Below are 22,667 nucleotides of genomic sequence, written 5' to 3'. Positions count from 1 at the left end.
TCTCTTTTTCATTGTTTCATGGAATTCTGCAGAGATTTAAGAGAATTAGAAATTCTTAAAAATCACTGTTTCCTACTGTTGCTGGCACCGCAGCCTGGTTCACACCAAACCAGCAGCAAGCTGTGGGGTTTGGAAGAGCAGGTTTTGCTGCTGGTAAAGCAGCAATGGCGGGATTGGGGTGGGATGGCTGCATGAGCAGAGGGAGGGAGCGGAGCTGGAGATTGCATCTAACGGGCAGCTCTGGGCTTCATACTCCAAGGACAGCCTCTCCATAAAGGCTGTTCAGCACCAGCAGGGAAACAGGTCTCCCCTGGGCTTGACAGCCAACCCAAACTGGCCGAAGGGCTAGTCTGTACCATCTGGCATGGCACTCAGCAATAAAAGCTGGGAGTAGGAGGGAGGAAGGGGGAACATTTGCAGGAATGGGGGAGGAAGGGAGGACATTTGTCTTTCACTTCTTGAGCCACTGCCATGCTTGCTGAGGCCCAACTTTCTGGGAAACAGATGGACCACCTGCATGCCGATGGGAAGCTGTGAATCAGTTCCTTCTTCCACTCTGCTTGGGCACACAGCTTTTGCTTTCCCTGTCATTCCCTACACCCACAATCTCCTCACCACCCTTCTGTCTTCTCTGCATCTCATGGGAGCAGGGAGTGGGCACTCCTCTGGGTGCAGGCTTGACTGTGCACCGGGGTCAGCCCGGGTGGGGGGGTAAGTCTCATGCTGCCATCCCAAGCATCAGCAGACTGCCTGGTCTTGAACTTAAGGCTCAAAATTGGTGGGTGTGTGGTCGGGTTTTTGCTTTTCTTTTAATGTTATCTCAGTTAAATTAACTGGGTTTTTCAACTGTGTCAGACTGATGTGATTTTAGTTTCCAGTTTTTCTGTTTAGCCACTAGGAAACGTTATGCTTATTCCTCTTATGCATATCAAATGAATCCCCTTTCATGTCATCGTATAGTATTTAATTATAATTGCTTGCTTTTCCCAAGAGGTGGCAGCTTCAATTATTGCGAAAACTGGGAGGAATTAAGGTGGTACAGAGAAACAAGAAACAATAATTTTTCCATTTTTCAGATATCTGGGGTTCCAGTCTAAATTACTTTCTTTAATTTTGTCTATTTTAGGCAGTTAGATAAAGGATAATTGTAATACAAAAAAGACTTCTTATTTATGATTCTATGGTCTTTCAGATATTGATGTCATAAAAGGTTTCTGGCTGGGGGGTAGCAATCTTAATATATGGTTTTATAAAAGAAGTCTTGGATTGGTTGGCATTTCAACACAGCCAAATGTGCATGAGTATTGCAAGTAGAATAGTAGTGTAAATCATTAGGAGGAAAAAATCTATAAAGTACCTGCTGCAGTTTTCATAAAATCATTATGTTTTTGTCACAGAAAATAACCTTTCTTCAATTCAAAGAAGTTAAGGAGAATAGATAGTGTTTTGATTTTATTTACAACATGGCAAAGATTCAGGCTTCCAGCACTTAATACTTTTTGTTTTTAAGGGGAAAAAAGAATGATTACTATTGTGTATAATCCATTATATTACAAGTGTAAGTAGAGAAATTTTATTAAAATCAGGTATTGCAATTCTAAAAAAAAATTTCCCTACTTTCCCCCTCAGGTTGTGGTGTGTTTGGTTCTTTTTTAAAGACAGACACTGCAGAGGGTGGGGATATGAGGGTTGTTGTGTGGTTAAATCGAAGTAGTGTTTGTTGGGGTTTTACCTAAATTGGAATTGATATTGGCCTTTGCAGGAGTAAGTATTTACATTCAAACAGTATCTGTATTACCTACTGTGGAGCATCAAATGTAAGTTTACAGCTTAAGCTCAGTTTAGAACTGAGGATGTCACATGGATCTCTGAAGTAAGTCATGGGGGCTTTTGCAATTGCCTGTTGCAGAAATGGCATAGGCAGAAGTTTAGAGAATAAAGGAACAGGAATTATGTAATAGATTTACAAATACCTCCCATTATAATATTTTCTGGTACCAAAATATTATCTCTTTTTTTTTTATGGTACCTGGGCTTCAAAGTAAGGAATTCTTAAAGAATCTTAGACTTGTTTCCCTTCCTCTCCATCTGAAAAGTTATGTTTACTGATGGCAGGCACTGTGCACAGTTAATGGCATAATTTTCAAATTGCCATCACAGCCTAAAGGCTACCTTTGCTTCCTTCTTCCTATATACCCATCGACCTTGTATGCTTGGAAATGCTTCTTGGAGGCTATGGAGCTAGGTTTGAAGCACCACTTTGGCTACATTAAGAATTAGTGCTGTGAGAGGAGAGAACATGCAGATTGAAAGCTTTGGGATACAATCAACTCAGTATTTCATGAGGCCTTTGAGTTGTGGTCTGTGATTTCAGTGTCCCTATAAACATTCTCCGTTAAAATCCCTAGAAACAGGCTGTGTTAAAATACATATTGTCAAACAAGCACTGTGGGACAGTGAGAAGAGAGCACTACATAGCACATTTCTGTGCCATAAGAGTTAATGGATAGAAGTAGGAGAAAGCTATTTTGCCACATGGTATATAGGATAATGATGATATCTGCTGTGTTCAGAAGGTTATGTTGAAAAATTCAGCTCAGTGCTCTTTTCTTCTGCTGTCTTGATATTTACCAAATTGTTCTTGAGCCATCAGAGAAAGAAAATGAGGATATTTGGCCCAGTGTTGATCTGGGATTACACTAGGAAGGTGGAGTAGAGTGACGCTGCTCCTTCTTCTGTCATCTGTCTTGTTCCAGCAGTCTCATGATTTTACTCTGCAGTGAGATGTCAAAGCTGCTTTCCTTAAGTCAACATGGCACGCCTTCCTTTGTGCTCAACTGTTTTGAAGGGCTACCAGAATTTTCTGAAAAATGCAGTAAAGTATAGGATGGAATTATTTATTTTTCATGATCTGAAGCCCTCCTCAGTAGGAGAGAGACATTTCTCTTTTCAGATAACTTTAGCTTCACTGAATTTTAGTTGCTTATTACGAAAATGGCATTTGCATAGCCTGGCAAAAAGAAAGAAAATATTGTAGTGGAAAATGCCAGCTTACTGTAGGGAATACTTCTAGCTCCTGTTATGATTAGTTAGTTCCACTACTCTCCCGAACACCACCCAGGCAGTTTTACAATTGCCAATGTTTTGAAAAATTTGAAATACTCAAGTTGAAAATGAGTTAATAAACTTAAACTAGAAGCTGCCAAAACGAAACCATCCTTTTATTTTCTTTTGATTTAACTTCAAAATGTTGGTCAGAGCTGTCATTCTGTGAACAACACTTTTTTGTTTAAAGAAAATTTAAAAATTCTGTACCAAATGAGAAATAGACACTTATTTTTTTCAGTTATGCAAAACTGGGCAGCAAAGCAGGAGCTGACAGACTTAGTGCTCTGTACCTAAGGAGGTGTGAGGAGCAAAAGGAGAAAAGGAGGATCATCTGCCAGAATTTGGAGCTTTGCTGGCATCTCTAAAAAGTTCTGCCTGTATCCAGTGGCCATAGTGAATAGCATATGTAAATCATTGTGGGTGGATATATATTAGCACTTCAGTCCTACCTGAGATTCAACTAATTGCCAATATATAGAGATTTTTTTCAAAGTATATATCTTTAACTGATACTTTCTGCCTAGCTTTTGCTCCAGGTATGTGTGCAGGTCATGCATATACATGGTTCAAATATGTTCTCATCACTGAAAGCTTAGGAAGTAGTTCACCAGGATCTTGAGTCTTGAAAAGTCTGACGATCCAGTTCTTTTGTCAGCCTAAGCCAATTTGGCTGCCGGCTTCCTGGGCTTGCCCTGCCTCTCTTGCCCTGTGTTCAGGCTATGAGCTTGTGTGACCTTACACTGAACCTGTTTGGAGCACAAAGCTGGCAGGAAGCTTTTGCACTTTGCCTGAGATAGTTTCTTGATGATTTAGCATGCTGAAATAGTTCAAAGCTGCTGCAAAGACATGAGTAGAAGCACATGGTCAAGCCTGAGGGGAACTGAACTGGGATGTAGCTGCCAACATTTTAGCTCAGGATGCCCATCTGGAGGTGATTGGTAAGATAGAAAAGGGTAACTTCCAGAACGCCTTGCTGCCCTCAGGTCAGTATTGATTAAATCTGAGCTCCACCAGCAGAAATCTGCAGTTCCCCTCCTGTGCTGGAGAAAAGTGTGAAAACAGTGGTGCTTCCAGAGGTGTCCTCTTAACTTTAGGGTAGAATCTCTGGGAGTGGATTGTATACTGTGACGTTGTGCATGATTTTCTTAACTTGGATAAGCTACCTTCACCAAAATACAATTCCTGCTGTTTTGCAAAAATACTTCCCATCTTTTGTGAGTTTGGATATGTTGTCCTTTTATCTCTGTCATGGTGACTGACCATTTTAAGACAACATTTGATATTTTGTTTTCTGGCATGTTTGAGATTAAAGCCAAACTAAAAATGAAAATAGTAAGAATGTGCAGTCACCCCAAAGAAATCTTCTCCCTCCCATTTGCTGAAATGTGAAGTAATTTTGTTTCCCTCTTGTCTTAGAAATAATGCATGTTGCTGTTGAAAAAATTTACTAGTGAAAAACAGAATCTGGTTTAGGGAAAACTGCTTTTATATAATGGCATTTTCATTTTCTAAAGATCCTATAGTAAAGAGTTTGAAATAGAAAACATGTAATAATACTTGTTATAGTTGGCTCTAATAACGAAGCAGTTCTGTTTTGTAAGACTGGAAAAACTGGAAATTGAAGGAAGTCTGTAACTTCCAGTAGTCAAGAGAAAGAGAGGGTGATATATTTTGAATCATGGAGATCTCTTGTTATTCTAATGTAATTGCTATAAGAAAAGAAATGTATTTACAAGTCTCTGAATTCTCAGTCTCTAGTATTCAAGGTATGTATAAGTATCCAAGTAAACTCAATACATTTGTCCACAATGTAATTAATTGCATTTTAATATTTCATTCCTCTTGTTAGGTTAATGAGTTTACACGGGGTTTGTTTTTTTTCTAACCTGTTATCTAAGCAAGTTGAAGTATTGTTAGGAGAGAATATGTTTTTAAAGCAATTTCTGTGAGATTATTTTTAATTGTATAAATCTTTCAGTTTTAAATAGCAACACTGGAAAACCAATAACACTACAAGTGTTAAAAAATGTTTGACAAAATTATGAATTGTATTTGACCCTTCTCTTTTCAACATTCTTTGCTGCAGGATTTGAACAAGCGCTTGTCCCTGCCCGCTGACATCAGGATACCTGATGTCTACCTTGAAAAGTTGCAGATCAACAGCCCGCCCTTTGATCAACCCATGAGCCGACGTTCTCGTAGAGCATCACTAGTAAGTGTAATGCATCTGCCTTTCTAAACCAACCTCCTGGGTCTTCAGAATCCATTTACTGCATGTGCTTGTATTCCATGGGTATGTTTCAGCTTCATTTGCACCTTGACTTTTATGTCCTGAACGTCAGCATGCACCTGTCAAAATCCAATTAAGAACTTCATTTCGTTTTTCTCTTGCTATCTTGGTCCTGTCATTTCTCATTGAAGGTCTTGACCCATGGAAATCAGTGGCTAAACTCAACTCCTGAAGTACATACTTAAATCCTTTTGCTTTTTAGAGCAGGGATGATCTGTTTGAGCAAATAGGCCACGCAGTCTTAGGTCAGGGCTGGGGCCTTCATATGATTTAGTAGGAAGACCCTAAAGCAGCATAATATGAAGGCAGGTCCTCCTTACTGTTCTTTTTGTGTTGGATAACAGATTTTCTTTCTCAGAATTGCTGTTGAGATGGTAATGGGTGTTTTGCATTTTTGCTGTTGTTGTTTTAAAGCATATGTGATTTCCTAAAAGAACGAATGAATAAATTCGCATACATATTCTTAGATTATTGAGTTACATTAAAAAATAAGTCTTTTTGTTGGAGATGGCAGAATGAGTATCTCTATACTGTAATTAGAGTATAAGTCCTAGAAATGCTGGATACTTGTGCATATAAAATATGCACATCCCTGAAATAATACAAAAAGCACCATTATTGCCTTATTTTACAAAAAATTGCTACATTTCAGCCATAATTTGATCTATCAGCTTTCTTAATGTTAATTGAGGTTTTAAAGAGTTGCTAGACTGTTACTGAATTCCTGAGCAAATTCTTTAGTGAGAAATTCTTCACAGAGAAAAACTAAATACATTTTTGAAATGCACATTGATGTTTTCTTGATTTAATACCTTATTTGCTGAAAAATTAATATCAAAGTACGTGTAGTGAAATAGTTTCATTAACTGTGAAATATCTTTACTCACAATGAATAATGTTTTTAACAAAGCAGTGGTTGAGATTTCATGTAGTTTTACCCTGAAAAAAATACAATTTAGTTTGCTAGACTAACGAAGCTCTGATATGTATGCCACCTTTTACAGGAACAATATTAAAAGAAAAGAAGATTGGAGCAAAGCTCTGGAAGTAATAATACTGTAGCTAGCTGAAATATTTATGCCAGAATTTTGGAGCTCATTCACCCCTTAGTTACTGATGTAGCATTTAACTGAGGAACAGACTTCCCCAAACCTATCTTCAGATACTGGCGAAATACCTGTTCAGTCCAACCTTTTCAGTGGAGTCCACTATTTGGGGGCTGGGGGAATTTTCCTGTGTGTTTAAGTCTCCTTGCTCATTTAACATTGAGCCCTGAGAGTAGCTGAAGTTCTCTGTACCTTCTGGAAGACTGACAGAAAAACAGTGCCCTCTAATGAATATGGTCTGTGTGTGGAATCAGCATGCTGTCACAAGGTTGTTTCATTTCACCTTTTAAAAATGCTTTCATTTTTAATGGGCTTAAAAGTCCAAAATGAAACCTGCCAGCAGTGCTGTGGAATGCAGGCATGCATTTGCTGCATTGTCCTTTCATGATTTCAAACTAAGCTTTAAAAAGGAGAAATTCAAGGACTCATTATTCCAAAATTGTCATTGAAAGCCTGGTAGCAGACTCTTAATTACAATATATGAGTACTATGCTCTGTTTCAAAGGCATGTTTCTTTTCAAGGCTTAATGGGAATCAAAAAGGCTATAAAAAGTACCAAGTGAGGACTTGTTATACTTTAGGTCTGGATTTTGTGCATACATGTATAGTATTGCATGCACAGTGGCATAGGTGTAACTTCTGCACCAGTTATTAGAAGTCAAAGACCAAAAATGCCGTGCTTCAGTGTTTCTGTGTAAGTCAAGGTAGATGCATATTGCAGAAACAAAATGAAATAGTTCAGAAATTATTTTGAAGGAAAAATGAAATTGATCTTAGTTTGAGGAATGTAAAAATTAGTTTTTCTTAGGAGTAATAAGCAACCAAAGTGTGATCAAAAATTTAAACACATAAAAAAGCAGGTCTTGGAGAATATCTGTCTTCTGTATGTAGGAAATATTTTATGGTTTTATTGTATAAAAAAAGATAATGAATTTATTTAGTCTTGATGAAATCATCAACGTTTCTTAGTAATTAGGCTTTTTAAATTGTATTCCAGACTGTCTGACAATAATAAGACTAAGGGCTGTGAGTTCTCCTTTAGTTTCTCCTATAAACTAAGCAACCTATCTTTTTAATTCTAATAACATCTAATATTCACTTCAAGATATGTTTGTTTAAGTAGGTCAAAATGCACTTTGGAAACATAATATTTATTTTGGTGACATTGTACCTGTATAAGTGGTATGTTTAAAATCTCACTGGAGCTATAATCCCTAAGGCTTGCCAGATATCGACTTTGCTTGTATTTTGAGATAAACAGCTTGTCTTTGACAAACTCCTAAATATGTGTGATGCTGAAGTAAGTATCACTGCTTAGGCAATTCTAAAACATTTCATTTCTAGCAATAATTTAATAAAGCAGAATTACTCTTAATGCTATGTTGGCATAATTATATGCCCTTTTTTTCTCTTAGATATATCAAATATGTTTACAGACAAGATCTTATACTTACTTCGGATGTATTTTCTTCCATGTGTTCTGAAAATTAAGTATAAATCAAACTTTTCTTACCTTCATATTGTATTGTTTTCAAATCTGAATACAGTAATCAGTATTTATGTTACAGTGTGTTACCATGAAATAATATAAAACTTTAATATCCATCAGATTTTTAGGAGCAAATCAGTGTGTTCTGATGTGTGTACCTGGGCGCTAAAGCCAGTCCAAGATCAAAGGATTGTTCCTTGGAAATAAAGAGCCAGTGGAGGGCTATGTTTGGAAGTGAAAGGTGATGCTAGGGGAGAAAACCTGGCTTTTTTGTCTTAGTGTATGTCCAGTTGTCAGTAAAGCATAATCCCATGAAGCCTGTGAATTTTGGATTTTGACAGGATACAGGCCATATGCATGTTGTAAATTGGTTTAAAAATTTACATGCTTACATGTTTACTTTCAGCATTCTTTACACTGCAAGAACAATAGAAGGCTTTGGTGTAGTTGACTGTGGTCTTATGTGAAAATAACTATTAGAGACAACCATGTTAAATATGAGAGTAGCAGTGAATTCAAACAGGAAAAGAGCAATGATCTTACAGTCTTTGGAAATAAAGGTGTTATATAGGCAGGCAAAGCCTTCTGGCTTGCATTGAAGAGCTAAGTTGGTGACAAAAAAAGAGAAGGTGAATAGATCCAAGTAAAATACACAAAGATGTGGAGTTATAAGGTAAGAAATGTGAATCGTTGAGACAAAGCTGAAGCTTGTGGAGGAATTATGTTTAGGGATTTTCCTAGCGAAGTTTTAGTCCGAAAAGCATTGAGAGTCAGAATGGGAGAGGAAACTTGGAGCTGGGATCTTGAACATAGCAAATAAATTTACTTTGAAAGAAGCAGCAACATATGGTTGTGCTGAGCAAGAGAAAGAATGGACTAGTTCAAGGTGACTTCTGTGCTTTGAGCTATAACAACCTCATTAGTAGTAATCGGATCAGAAGAGTGGAGAAGACCTAAGTAGGAGTTAGGTTAAAGTGAGGGTTTGGTCTAAGTGTAACTCAGTACATAGTCCTTCCAGGATACACAGGAGACTGGCCTGAGCTGAACATTAGACTTGGATGCTGGGATGCATTTATATCATAACATGCTAAATTGTTTTTAAAATAGCAGAGTGTTTACTATCAGGTAATTTTCTGAAGTGACATTTGGCTTGCTCGTTAAATGATATATAAATGAAGTGTTTGGTTTTAGTAATGAATTTTCCATTTGTTTCATTGCAGTCAGAAATTGGATTTGGAAAAATGGAAACCTATATCAAGTTAGAAAAGCTTGGAGAGGTATGTATAGCTTTCTTTTGGAACAATCACTGCTTTGATGACAATGTCTTATATAAAATTTTGCATAAGTGTTAACCGAAATCCTCCATATTCCTCAAAATAGCAGTTTAATTTATCTTTCAGTAAACCAAACATATTCAACACGTATAATAATTTCACAACCACACGAATGTTCTGTGCATATATAATAAGCAAAAAAAAGGAAAAAAAAACAGGAAAACTGTCGTAGAGCTGAGAAAGAACAAGACTCCATTAGCCAATGAGCTGAGACCTTCTTACATAGGCTGGCTTTTTGTAGTATAGACAAAATTATTCTGTTGATAATAAAACTAATTAAGTCTGGTGTCCTCCTGCCAGGAGTTAGGGAACACTCATGATGGACTAGAGGCCAGTGCTTGCAAGGAGCAGGCAGTAGCTATGTCTGTTCTGGTAAAGAAGCCTGCACGCCTGAGCTGGGCAGCCAGCCAGGTGCTGCCAAGTGAAGTATGGAACACTTTGATTTTGCCTTTCCATCTGGGAGGGCAGCAGGCTTTCCACCTCCACTCAGCCTCTGACTTCCAGAGAAATAGCAGGTGGGTCGCCAAGTGTCAGTCCTGTACCAACGGAATCAGAAATGGACAAGGAGCACAGGAAAGGGATGCACTGAACATTGCAGAAGGAGGCAGGGCTGGTCAGCATCTCTGCTGTGAATGTTGCAGTCCTCCATTTGCAACATTTTAATTTCCAAACACATTTATTTTCTTATTTTACCTCTAGTACTTGTTAGATGGATCACTAGACACGACATAACAATGCCCCTCTCTAGAGGAATGTTAATTTAATAGCAATCAAGTGATAGTTGTGGGTGTACATAGTCTCACTTGCTTAAAAAATATAGTGGACAGCACCAGTTTTGTAGAATCACAGAATTGTTTAGGTTGGAAAAGACCTTAGAGATCATCGAGTCCAACTGTTACCCAGCACTGCCAAGTCCATCACTAAACCAGGTCCCTGAATCTTTTATCTGTCGTCTACACATCTTTTAAATACCTCCAGGGGCAGTGACTCAACTACTTCCCTGGGCAGCCTGTTCCAATATGTTTTCATTAAGGTTGTGGAAGAGTATGTCTGCAGCAGGGTGTAGAGATACCCAAGCTAGGTATCAGTCGTCTGACAGAGACTTTCAGGTGTGTAAATGATCCCAGCAGTGAACTTCGTAAACTTAACGCTACCTGATCTGACTTCTTTGGTAGCTCTGTGGTATACAGATTTCCATGTAATTTCCAGAGCTGTTAAGCATGCACACCCCATGTGTCTTCTGTGAGTTCGGTCCTGTGCTTGAAAAATACTTCTGTACTTTTACATAATATCAAAAAAACATAATGTAAAAGCTATTAATATCCAAAATGAAACCTCTTAGAACCTCAGACCAGAAGTTTATATTTTTTTTATTTAACTGAAGTTTCAATGAAGGAACACCCTGTAAAAGTTTCCTTCTTTTTCCATTTTATAGGGTACTTATGCAACAGTTTATAAGGGGAGAAGTAAATTGACAGAGAACCTGGTAGCTCTGAAAGAAATACGCCTGGAACATGAAGAAGGAGCACCGTGCACAGCCATAAGAGAAGGTGGTAACTTTTTCTTTAATTCTTGGAATTTCAGATACTTCTGGATTTGTTTTTTGACCAAAGAACCATCAGTACTTGGAAATACATAGACTACATGGGAGATTAGTGAAATTGATATTAGTATAGATCAGGAAAATTTTAGTGCAAACATATTTAGAGGTTGCGTTTCAGATTTATTTGCTTTATGGGGGATGATTGTGATCTCTAATGCAGTGTTATAAACGGATGATTTGATACTGAATTAGACTACTATTTGTGAGTAACTTCCAGGGACTCAGAATACATTTTTATCAAATGACATCTGTCTGAAACGTATAATTTGCAAAAAACTTACAGTTTATTACTCGAGTGTATGTTTGATGCTTTGATTAAATACCTTTGTTATTAACTTAATCTATGAGAGTATTATGTTCGTAAAAATAACTTTTTAAGTAAAAAAAATCAAATAACCTATATGTATGAACTTTTTAGAAATGCACTTAATGCTTGTGTGTTTTGCACTTATTTTTTTACTTACTATTCTCTTTTGCAGTGTCATTATTAAAAGATCTGAAGCATGCAAATATTGTTACATTACATGATATTGTGCACACAGACAAGTCTTTGACTCTTGTTTTCGAATACCTGGTAAGTGCTTAAACAATTAGTGAACTTTACATTCAGTTTATTATTTCTAAGAAATGGAAACATAGTGAAATTCTGTACTCTTTTTGAAAATACTGGGACTATTCTAATTTACTCCTGCATCTACAATCATTCAGCTGAAAATGAAGAAGGTGTATTCAGTTCTTGAATTGTTGTAAATTAGTAAACGCTGTTGTGATCATTTCAGAGTTTCATTAATAGCAGGTAGTTGTGGCCTACCTGAGCAAATGGCCTACTTGTCCAAAATCATTAACTGTAGAAAAGGGTAATCACACTACTGTTCCTATGATATTTTTTTCTTATGATGTATTCACTTCCAGTGTAATTGGAGAATATACCAATTTTATAAAATACTGTGCCACACACAGATGGAGGAGAAGGCAGTAGCAAATAATGTTGCCTGAGCTGATGCATCTTACTGAGAAACATGGGTATTTATATCCTGTGGAAAGCCAGAATTTTCTGTGCCCAGGCGTTTGGGTTTTCTATCATTGAATATCTTTTGCAGAAAACTCATTTTTCTGATGTATTATTTTAGTTCTACCAACAAATAATATTCATGCAATCTATTGTCCATAATTTGACTGAACAACAACAATGATGGTGTTTTGACAGGACAAGGATCTGAAGCAGTACATGGACGACTGTGGTAACATCATGAGTATGCACAATGTAAAGGTGAGTGTTTTTAGTGACAGTAACTGCCTTCAGCTTTGTCCTAAGAATCTCAGAGAATTTAATAATCAGGAGCTATATGGTTTAGTCTTTTTAAAAATAAAATAAAGAAGCAACTTCCTTTTTGACCTTTTGGCCTACGTTTGACATCAAATGGAGTCTTTATGATTTTGATGGGTTTTAAGTGTTTAAAACATTGAAAAGAGATTATTTAACTTCATGTGTTTTCATTCTCTTTGAAGTTATATATCTAAAATTTAAAAATTCCTCAAAAATAATACACTCATAACTCTTTTGGGCTCTTCTTGTCCTTCCATTGATTTATACTCATTTATTAAGGTTGTAGTTTGATATATCCTCAAATAAAATTTATATATGCACACTATATACATGCATACTATATATATGCATACTATATACACAGAAAAATGTAGCCTTGATCATGAATGTGGTTTTGGGTGCCACTGCCTACCACACAAATAAGAAATTAAAAATATATGTTTAAGAATGAGTTATGTTCATCTTTCCATTAGTAAGAAAATGGAAGTAATTTTCTTTAAGGCTTAATTGCCTGTTTCTTTTAATTATGGCTGTGGCCTGGTCGAGTGACTAAGGTTTGAATCTGGCCTGCTGAAACTGACTCAAGTGTTGCCTCTCTCATAACAAGCAGGTTTGGATTTGGAAAACTGGAATAACTCTTTATGTTCATTAATACTTATGGCTTTATAAACAAGGTTCCAAACAGAGGTCAGTGCTATCTTGAAATGAGTGAAGTGAGTTGGCATTCAGTCTAGATACTGGTTACTGTTTGGTTAGCTTTCTCTTTTATTCTGTTGTCACATTACAAGAAGTATCTCTGTGGAAAGACATCTGCCCTTAACCTACTCTGTTGCTTCCTTTGAGAGTCTGCAAAAATAAATTCTTTAATTTGTTTCTACTTTGGAGAGACAACAAAAAAACATAATTACATTTGTGTTTTTAATTATCTACAAATTAATAAGTAAAACTTTAAGCTTAAAAAACGTAAGGGAAAGCTGTAAGTGGGAACCTGACTCCTATAATAAGTGCAGTTAAAGAACAAGCAGAATCTGGTTGTGGTAATCCAAGCTAAGCAGAGGAACTGTTTTTCCTTGTTTGCCTATGGTTTAAGCTGTGCTTGAAGAGCAGATTTATATGGTCATTACCTTTGGCGCTGGTAAAACAGAACAGTTTCTTAACTGTGGTAGCTGTAGGTGCTCACCTTGCAATAGCTGTGGGGGTTCGAGTCATCATTAACATTTGAGAGACCTCCCTGTCATCACTCCCCTCACATTGCTCAGCTAATTTTAGTTTTTTTGTGTTTTGACAACATGAAGATGTATGTGATCTCTGCAAGTATTAGTTTCAACGAAAATTTTGAGCTAATACATGGCATCCTGTGCATTTCCAAAAGGATCCCTGCCAAGGGTGGTGAAGATTCACAATTTCTGTAGGATAACCTGCTTTTCATTCTTGACTAATCCTTGCAGTCCCAGTGTACACTAAAGATGGCCATCGATTTCCATAGCAGTCCTGCTAATATAGCTTGGGACTGGCTACCCTTGCAACAGTATGGACATGAGTAGATTGAACAAAACTTGTTGCTCCTCATTCTGCTCTTATAAAAAAAGAAAACAAAGAAAGAAATCAGTCCCTGTTTTTCGAGAACAAGTAAATCCCAGGTCAGTAGACTGAGAACAGATGGATATAACTACACCTTCTGTGTATTTGCACAGTTTACAAAAAAGAATTTGATGGTGTCACTTGGTACAAAAATAAACTGATGTGTTAGAAAATGGTCATATAAAAATCTTCTAGTGTTTTCCCTCAAAGGTCCTGTTCCATGATGAATTTGTCACATTGGTAAACATTGCTTTCAGTACTGCTCTATGTTTTGTCATTGTATATTTGATCACCTATGCTGACTGAGGGCCATTGTGTGGTAAATGCCAGCAATGACTACCCAGAAGTTTCATGGTCAAGATCAGACCCTTTATACATACAGAAACTGCAGAATAGTTCTTAATGCAGTGATATAGTAAACTTGTTTGGCTGCCAAACCTTTCTTCACCCCTTACTACTTTAATATCTATGTATGTGCAGCATTAATATGCATAACTGGAGCTGCTTGCTCAGCTTGCTGTTGCAAAGGACTCAAATAAGCCTGTGTGTGTCAAGGTGAGGGGATGAATATAAATGCCAGAGGCAGTTGGGCTGTTTTAGTAATCCTCATTTCCTCATCTCTCTGTGAGCTTGCAAATCTAAGTGTATTTTTCCAGTAGCATGCCAAAGCATTCTTTACATAGTTTTGCACAGTTGGATAGAAAGGATGCTGTGCTGCATTTTCAGAAGAGATTCTATGGCAGAAGGGAACTTGAGTATATAGTCAGAGACAGTTACCTTTAAAAACATCAGTGTGTGGAAGAGCAGTAGTAAATGCTTACTTTAAAAATAAACAGGCCTGTGGTTCTCTTCAGTTAAACAGAACCAATTGCTCTTAAAAGTCTTTGTTGTAAAGTATAGTGCTAAAGCAGTACATTAACATAAAAGGATTTTAAATCTCTGAACAATAATGAAGATGTTCGGAATGTGTTCATATGGAAAAGTAACTCACTTTTTGAGAAGTGTTTTTGTCCTGCTTACAATACAGAGACTTAACTCTCCAGTACCCAGAAGGGCTGTTACAGTTGTGTAATCTGTAGACTAACGTTCTTTGTCTAATTTATCTAAATGTTCTCTTTTGTAGCTATTTTTATATCAGATTCTTCGTGGTTTGGCATACTGTCATAGGAGAAAGGTGTTACATCGAGATTTGAAGCCTCAAAATCTACTCATTAATGAGAAAGGAGAACTGAAGCTTGCAGACTTTGGTATGGCCTGAAATTATTCTGTAATAGATATTTTTATCTCTCAGCAAAATAAACACTTTTTTCCTTATGAAGGAGAAATGAGTACATTGGGTCTGTAGGGAATTTGGGTGTTCTCAAAGGGAAAATGAAAGTCAGTCTTTTACAGTAATCAAAGTAATACCTGTATGGATAATACTGTCACTTGAGTTGTGGTTTGAAAGTAGTCTTAACAGCTTCCTTTAAAATTGATACTTAGTCAAATCTTTAAGGTGGAGCTCAAGTTACTTCTCCTAACCCTCCACAGTCACTCTAAAGCAGGGTAACCGTGACATGAGGTGAGAAAGAAAGGGTCGTATGCTAAATTGTCAGCTGTTGCTCCATCACTTGATACACCAGTTCCTTTGGGATTTACAGTAGGTGGGGCATGCACATTTTCCTGTTACCTTCCGTGTCTGGAAGATCCTTCAAAAGTTATGATACCACTGGTTGTTCCCCTTGTGTGTGAATGAAAGTTGCTCGAAAGATTGCATCTAACATGATAGACCTGAATTTTATTGAAGATATTACTGACAAATTGAAATGTTAGGATGGAAGAACCCTGATGATCCAACGCAGATTTGGATCAGCTGTTTCCACTGTTTCATTATTTGTTTGTTGCCTTCTGCTTTTTGCAATGTAATTTTCAAATATAAATAGAGCAGAAGGGTTTTTGCAGTGGGGAGGTGTCATACTGATCTAGTGCTTTGTTGATTTAACGAAATGTATAGGATTAGCCCAGAATTTGATCTGTTTACTGATCTTCTGTGCTTAAAAATGTTGACCGTGAGATTGCCGTAAATACCAAAAGACGAATCACAGGTTGTAAAAATGTATTTATTAGGACCTTTAAATGAGCATTAAGGGAAGGTATTTAGCAAGTATAATAAGGTTTATTTAGTTCTTCAAAATATTTTGTCCATTTCATGCAAAAAGGATTTCAGCAAGCTGCATATGACTCTTCATTTCCCTGTTTATCAAGGATTGGCAAGAGCGAAGTCTGTTCCTACGAAGACCTATTCCAATGAAGTTGTCACATTATGGTACAGACCACCTGATGTTCTCCTCGGATCTTCAGAGTATTCAACTCAAATTGACATGTGGTTTGTATAGCTTTGTCTAATTTAAAGTTTTGTTCTGAGTGAAGTTGAAAAAATGTTAACTCTGCTGTTATGTAGTAACATTCAAATACTCATATACCCAAATCCTTTGAATTTTTGTAGGCTACAACTGAGTTAGATACTTAGAGAAAAAAATGGTAGACTGGGAAGGTGCTACTGTTCCTCTCTGAAAATGCAGAGTACCTTTTTACTGCTCGGAGTAAGCAAGCATTAGGCCCACTGTGTTAGGGGCAAAAACAAACCTTATTTTCCTAATGACATGATAATGTGGTATTTTACTATGAACTTTAATACAGTTGATTAACTTGACATCTGAAGGAAGGGGATATAATATAGCTATGACACAGGTTTTGTTCAGTCTTTGACAACTCTTTTGTTGCTTCACATCTTTCTAAACAGTATTTTTAACAACTAATTTAATAATTTGTTGTAATTGAAGAGAAATTGCAGAAGTCTTTAAGAGCTGAAATTTTAGGATTATTTCTGCTTTATCTTTTTCCTGTTTTTATAAAGGGGTGTCGGATGCATATTTTTTGAAATGGCATCAGGAAGGCCTCTTTTTCCTGGTTCGACTGTTGAAGATGAACTGCACTTAATTTTCAGACTTCTTGGTAAATGAATACTTTTAGCAGTAATGTTGATGCTTTATGTTTGTATGACAACTGTAGATCTTTATAAACAATGATATTTTATATCCCATTGTAATCAAGGTGACGGAAAATTATTCAGCTGAGTGTACAGCTGAGTTTGCAGAATATAGACTTACTGAATGATGTTTTTTCTTTTTTAAATTACAAGATAAATGCTTATTCATGTCAAAGTTGTTTGTTGGTTTACATTTTAAGCTGAATTTGTTGCTGCTTTTAAATGCAGGAACTCCGTGTCAAGAAACATGGCCAGGCATTTCTTCCAGTGATGAATTTAGAAACTACAACTTTCCTAAGTATAAACCACAACCTCTCATCAACCATGCGCCAAGGTACTTTGTGTTTTATTAATAGAAAATACACGTCCCTGTGGCTTTGCATATTCGTAAATGGGAACATATTTCCAAGTGCAGTCTGCTACTGAATTCTGTAAAACTGCACATCAGTTGTTATTGTGGGCAGATGCTAATGTAAAGCAGAATCCTGGTACTATGTGATTACTTTGTCTAATTTCATTCTAGGAACCACAGCTCCTTAATGACCTGTAGAACTATAAACTCCAATTAATAATGTCTTTATAGTAGGAGTATTCACACAGCATTTCCTAAATAACCCAGATTCTCTTCTGGTTATATTATTATGGTCCAGGCCATTTGTTTAAATAGCCAGATTTCCTTGGGCAGTTTCTTGAAATAATGTTAAAACTATAATGAGGGAGTTGAAGGGTCTGTACAGTTAATATAAATAAACTTTATAATATAGACTACAACATTTTTCGTTGACATTGTTGTTTCCTAGTAAGTGAGTAGTATTAAGCTTTAAAAAATAATAAAAAAATTTCAAATAAATAATCCAGGTCAACCTAGTAAATCACAATTCAAACTCAGGATTTGTCTATCCCCAGTGTTTTCCAAATAGTCTTGTTCTGACATACTGGTACTCATAGGTACACAGTTTAACATACGTAAATGTTGTGTAGGTGAAAGCATTTTTATGTTTCAATTTAATTTTCAGGTTTGTTATAATTTAATTGTTAGTTCCTCAGCGGTTTTACTTTTGTAAATATAGTTCAATAACTGTTTTAATTTTTAAAAATATTTTTATTTTTAGGCTAGACACGGAAGGAATTGAATTGATAGCGAAGTTCCTTCAAGTAAGATCTGTTTTGTGGCTTTACTTTATAAAAGTGCAAGTTTAGAGTTTTAATATGTTATTTGCAAAATGTATTAGAAGCGATAGTATCTGGTAGATCTGTCTCAAAGAGAAATGTGTAGGTGAGTCTGTAGTGGATGATGTGAGAAGAATGAGTTTTGGGAAGCCAGTGTACTGTGAGAATTAAAAAACTGATGTTTACTTTTTTTTTCCCCCATAACTGATTTCTTCTCATACTACTACTTGTAAGAATAGAATTTTCTGTGTTAGCAATACCCTGAAAAAACTAAACCTCTTGTGAAATACAGCGTTAAACCAGAACTTTTAAATACAAATGCTATATTTCCCTAGCGATGAACTGAGTCAGTACTAAAGAAGGAGTTACTAAGATGTAACTCTTCTATTTGCAAACTGTATTCAAAAGGTGAAGTACGTGTGCCTAATCTTTTAATCTGTATTAAAAATGAGCCAGAAGCAAGATAGAAGGCCAGCTCCTAAGTCTTTGAGTACATGCAGCACTGTGACTTCACAATGTTAAAAATCCTTGTTACCTAAGGTGGAGTGCACTTACTTTGCTTTGCAGCTTGTGATTTAAATTCTACAACAGGTCTTCTTCTATTTACACATTGTTTTAGAACAGTACTTGCAGTCCAAACCAGGACTTTGTTCAGGATTTGTATACATCGTTTTAGGTCTCTGCATCGTTGTCCAGAATTGCATGTATGCCAAGCAGGAGACATCTAAGCATTGTAACATCTATACATAAAGTATATTTTTGACTTGCATCCATTTACAAAAGTTATTTTGACTATATTAGCAGTCTTGTTGGCACTACTGATTTAGATAACATCTTAGATTTTTGTGTGTGCAATATAAGTAATGAAAACAAATTTGTCCTAGTGCATTATGGGAAATACTGAGCAAATAGAACTCTCTTTTTCCCTTTGATGAAATCACTCGATGCAAAGAGATTTTAAATGGAAACCAACACGCTTGTATGCTTTTTATATTAATAGTATGAATCAAAGAAGAGAATTTCAGCAGAAGAGGCCATGAAACACGCATACTTCAGAAGTCTTGGAACAAGAGTACACACTCTGCCTGAAAGTAAGACAAGTAGTAAAGTAGCAGAGTATTGTTAAGATAGTACATTAAAGCTAAATATGTTGCATAAGAAAAACTCTATTCTATTAAAGAAGTCTGATATATATTGACTTAAATATTTGTTAATAAGAAACTTTTTTATTCTGAACTATGTAATTAAGAATATAATTTTGTTTATTAAAATATAGTTGTGTTTGGATGTGAATGAATTTCTTTGTTACGTTCCAGGTGTTTCAATATTCAGTCTAAAAGAGATTCAATTGCAAAAAGACCCTGGCTTTCGAAATTCCACTTACCCAGAGACAGGTATGGAAAGCTTGATTTTTTTCTTGTATCTGCTAAAAGAATGCTGTGCCAGAGGCATTTGTAATTGAAAAACATTTTGTTAAATTAGTTTGTATGAATGTACTCAAATATCAAGAATGATTTGCTGAGATTCCTGTAGAGACATGCAAGCTAAAGGCACAGAAAGAGATGAGTTTTGCCAGGGATGGGCAGAGAGACTGTTAATCTGAGAGTATCTCAGAGATTCAGACCATTACTGTGTGGGTGTGAATGTGGCAAAGTGAAAAAAACCTGCATTAAGTGCAGTTAAAACAAAGATGCTGATACTGATTTAAGCACAAAGAATATTCTCTTGAAATAGAATGAAGATGTAGATAATAACTTAGTACTTCTCTTGTGCAAATGCTTAGCTTTCTTACCATGGTCCATGTTCTGTTGTAGGACATGGGAAGAACAGAAGGCAGAGCATGCTTTTTTAAAGTAGGCAGTGCAGAGTCAAGCCCAAGACTATCCTGTCGATCAAGGACTCGGATCCAAAGGCAGTGCTTTCTGTTGGTGGACTTGGAATCGCAGTTTGTCTACACTGTCCTCTTCACAGTGGAGTCTTTTTATTTCCAACCTGCAAATTATGTTTTTATATTTGTTGTCACAGTGTGACAATTTTTTGTACAGTTGGTTTTAAGGTCTCCTCTGCCACTAGAGCCAGTAGGTTACAGCTGTTGATGTAACTGTAGCTGCAATTTTTGTGCAGGACTGAGAAACACAGTGCATTATTTATTGCGGAATCATTGCTGCTAAATAACTACTGTCTGTATAGTTAACACAACAGTTCCATGCCTGAAAAAGTTGCAATGGCTTTATAATATGTGAATGCATCTGTTTCTCTTGATAACATGTTCTACTGCTGCGGGGTTTTTTTCTATTTCTTAAACTGCAGTGTTTCCTGGAATGTAAACTTAGCTTTGCTTGGCTATAGGTGAGCCATCTTTAATGCTCTAAGTTCTTGGCACTTAATTCCTTATTTAACATTGGAAGTATGTGTTGAAATAGTTGAAAAATTATAATGCATATTATATTTTTGAAAAGCACATGGTGTGAAAGTTGATTCCAACAAGTGAACAGTAACTATGATTTGCTCTCAGATCCTACGTTAGTTATTGATAAATTAAAGCATGGAGGCTGGGTGATAAATTTTGTCAGGCTTACTCCAGCATAAAATATTTGCACATTGTTGTGCATATGGGGCCTGAAGAAACAATTAATTTTTTACCTTATTTTTAACTTAGAAATACAGATAGTAAAAAGATAATCCATATACATTGGACCCTGACTTACTTTTCGTTACAGAGGAACAGGGCAACTAATTACAAGAACATGGGAATAATGTCACACTTTTCCCACCTTGTTGCTCTGCCATTTGTGCATTATTCACTTGAAATCAACTGGAAAGATGCAAGTTTGTACTTGATAAGAACTCACTGTGCTACAGAGCTTTTACAGTGGGAACTTAGGGAGTTTTTCAGATCTTAGATGTTATCTGTTTTCCAGAGATAGTAAACATATTACTACTATGCTTATGCATCTCAATGAGTATCATAAGTACACCTTGGTGATGGTTACAGTATTTTTAAGCATTTGTGTTCACCTTTATGAACCTATTTGTTTAGTGCATCTTAAAGAGACTGTAAATCTTTATTGGTATATTTTGAAATGTTCATGTAAATCTTTGGCTGGTATATCATGAAAATAGTCATAGGTAACTTAATTTTTCCTGACATTCACTGTAAAACGTTCAGGGGTCCTACCATTTCTGTTCAGGAAATCTTGTAGTTTATTGTTATTTAACAGTATTAAGTGAATTTTTGTATATTTCCTTTTAACTTTATTTGTGAATAGTGATTGTGGCATGTTTGGGGGTGTTTTATTAATATTTCATTGATACTGGTAAATTTGAATTGGGATTTTTTTTTATTTTCTGGAAGAGAGAAATTCATGTGTAATGGTGACTATTGGACCACTACTGCTTTTCAGCATTTGTAAACTGGTTTTACGTTAAATCTTGTAGACCTAACAAACTGCTGTTATTTCTAACTGACCGACCTGTATTAATATTGTACTTTTGAAAGTATAAATATTATGTGGAATTCTTTGGTTTTGTTTTGAAATTTATAATAAGAAAAGCCCTGTGTTGTTAAAAATACAGACTAAGTGAACTTGCGGTTCTTGGGGCATTGTTGGAAACGTTTGGGTAGATCCGTGTGTTGTGGGAGCCGTCAGTCTGAACTCTGGCCGCTGCTTTGATTCATGGAATGCAGAAGTAGTGGCAGTGGAAAGTAACGTGGCTCATCCGTGACTGAGGTTGTTCAGGATCTTATGAGAAGCACGGCCCACAGTCCCATTGTTGGTGAGCAAGTCCTGCGTGTCACACGGTGTCAGAAGTCTTGCCTAGGTCTGGGAGCGTAATACATGTCTTGGACACGTGCAGAGGTCTCCCACTGATTCGAGTGGGAGTTTTATGTGTGTGTCAGAGGCAGACATGGCACTGATAAAAAAACCTTGTCCTGAAATAGTTGTTATATATTTTTTTATAGTTGCTATGGATATGATCTAGATTTTATACTGATTAACTTTGTAGGAAATACATTGTAGATGTGATGGTGTTGAAGAAAGACGTATCAGAAAAACATCTTTTTTTACAGAAGTAGTGAAGATATAGAGTAAATGTTCACTGTGGATAAATGTGGGATTTAGCATTTCTAGAACAGTAATATTTTATAGATCATAAAAGAACAAGTAATAATGTGACACTAATGAGTAAAGGACTTAAAGGTTTAACTGGTAAAATGAAGTGCATTAATACATTTAGAAAGGGATCTGCTACAGCTAACAAAAGGATGTTCCATTTTAAGTAGGAGCTCAGCTTTTTTGTTACAGATGCAGATGAGATGATCTTCCTTAAAATTAAAGAAAGCACTCTGTTTATAAAGAAATTTTTCCTAAGGACCTACAAGTGAATCTGTTTTCTTCATTAGGAGGTAGCTTTAAAGAATGTATTTCTTAAAAAGCATGGCATCTGTGGTCAAGCCAGCTTGGGGGTTTTTCTTAATTCTCTAATTGAAATTCCTGCATCAGCAGAGACAGTTCTGTGGCAGCTGCCTATTTGGGGCAGTAGTCAGCAAGTCTGAGGTTTCTGAGCATCTCTGTGACATCCTTGTTGTGCAGTTCAATGTTCTGCCTCCTGTCTGGCAGAATCAGGTA

The 22,667-nt window shown here is 36.3% G+C and overlaps 1 protein-coding gene across 3 annotated transcripts in view; it reads left to right on the top strand.

The window, feature by feature from the left end:
- The window catches only part of CDK17 (cyclin dependent kinase 17), a 90,748-nt gene extending 69,120 nt beyond the window's left edge, over nucleotides 1-21,628 (top strand). For all 3 annotated transcript variants that reach the window (XM_051784064.1, XM_051784065.1, XM_051784066.1), the window contains 13 exons: nucleotides 5,195-5,320; nucleotides 9,214-9,270; nucleotides 10,763-10,877; nucleotides 11,410-11,504; nucleotides 12,138-12,200; nucleotides 14,962-15,085; nucleotides 16,083-16,203; nucleotides 16,735-16,832; nucleotides 17,095-17,200; nucleotides 17,979-18,021; nucleotides 19,037-19,127; nucleotides 19,353-19,430; nucleotides 19,851-21,628. In XM_051784064.1, the coding sequence (XP_051640024.1) occupies nucleotides 5,195-5,320; nucleotides 9,214-9,270; nucleotides 10,763-10,877; nucleotides 11,410-11,504; nucleotides 12,138-12,200; nucleotides 14,962-15,085; nucleotides 16,083-16,203; nucleotides 16,735-16,832; nucleotides 17,095-17,200; nucleotides 17,979-18,021; nucleotides 19,037-19,127; nucleotides 19,353-19,430; nucleotides 19,851-19,888 (1,155 nt within the window). In that variant the 3' untranslated portion in view covers nucleotides 19,889-21,628. The remainder of the gene's footprint in view (nucleotides 1-5,194; nucleotides 5,321-9,213; nucleotides 9,271-10,762; nucleotides 10,878-11,409; nucleotides 11,505-12,137; nucleotides 12,201-14,961; nucleotides 15,086-16,082; nucleotides 16,204-16,734; nucleotides 16,833-17,094; nucleotides 17,201-17,978; nucleotides 18,022-19,036; nucleotides 19,128-19,352; nucleotides 19,431-19,850) is intronic.
- The last annotated feature ends 1,039 nt before the right edge of the window (nucleotides 21,629-22,667 follow it).

Source organism: Manacus candei, unplaced genomic scaffold, assembly GCF_025592945.1.
Source record: "Manacus candei isolate 608988 ecotype Guabito, Panama unplaced genomic scaffold, ASM2559294v1 h1tg000018l, whole genome shotgun sequence".
Classification (NCBI taxonomy): domain Eukaryota; kingdom Metazoa; phylum Chordata; class Aves; order Passeriformes; family Pipridae; genus Manacus; species Manacus candei.
This window is presented reverse-complemented; position numbering and strand designations above follow the sequence as displayed.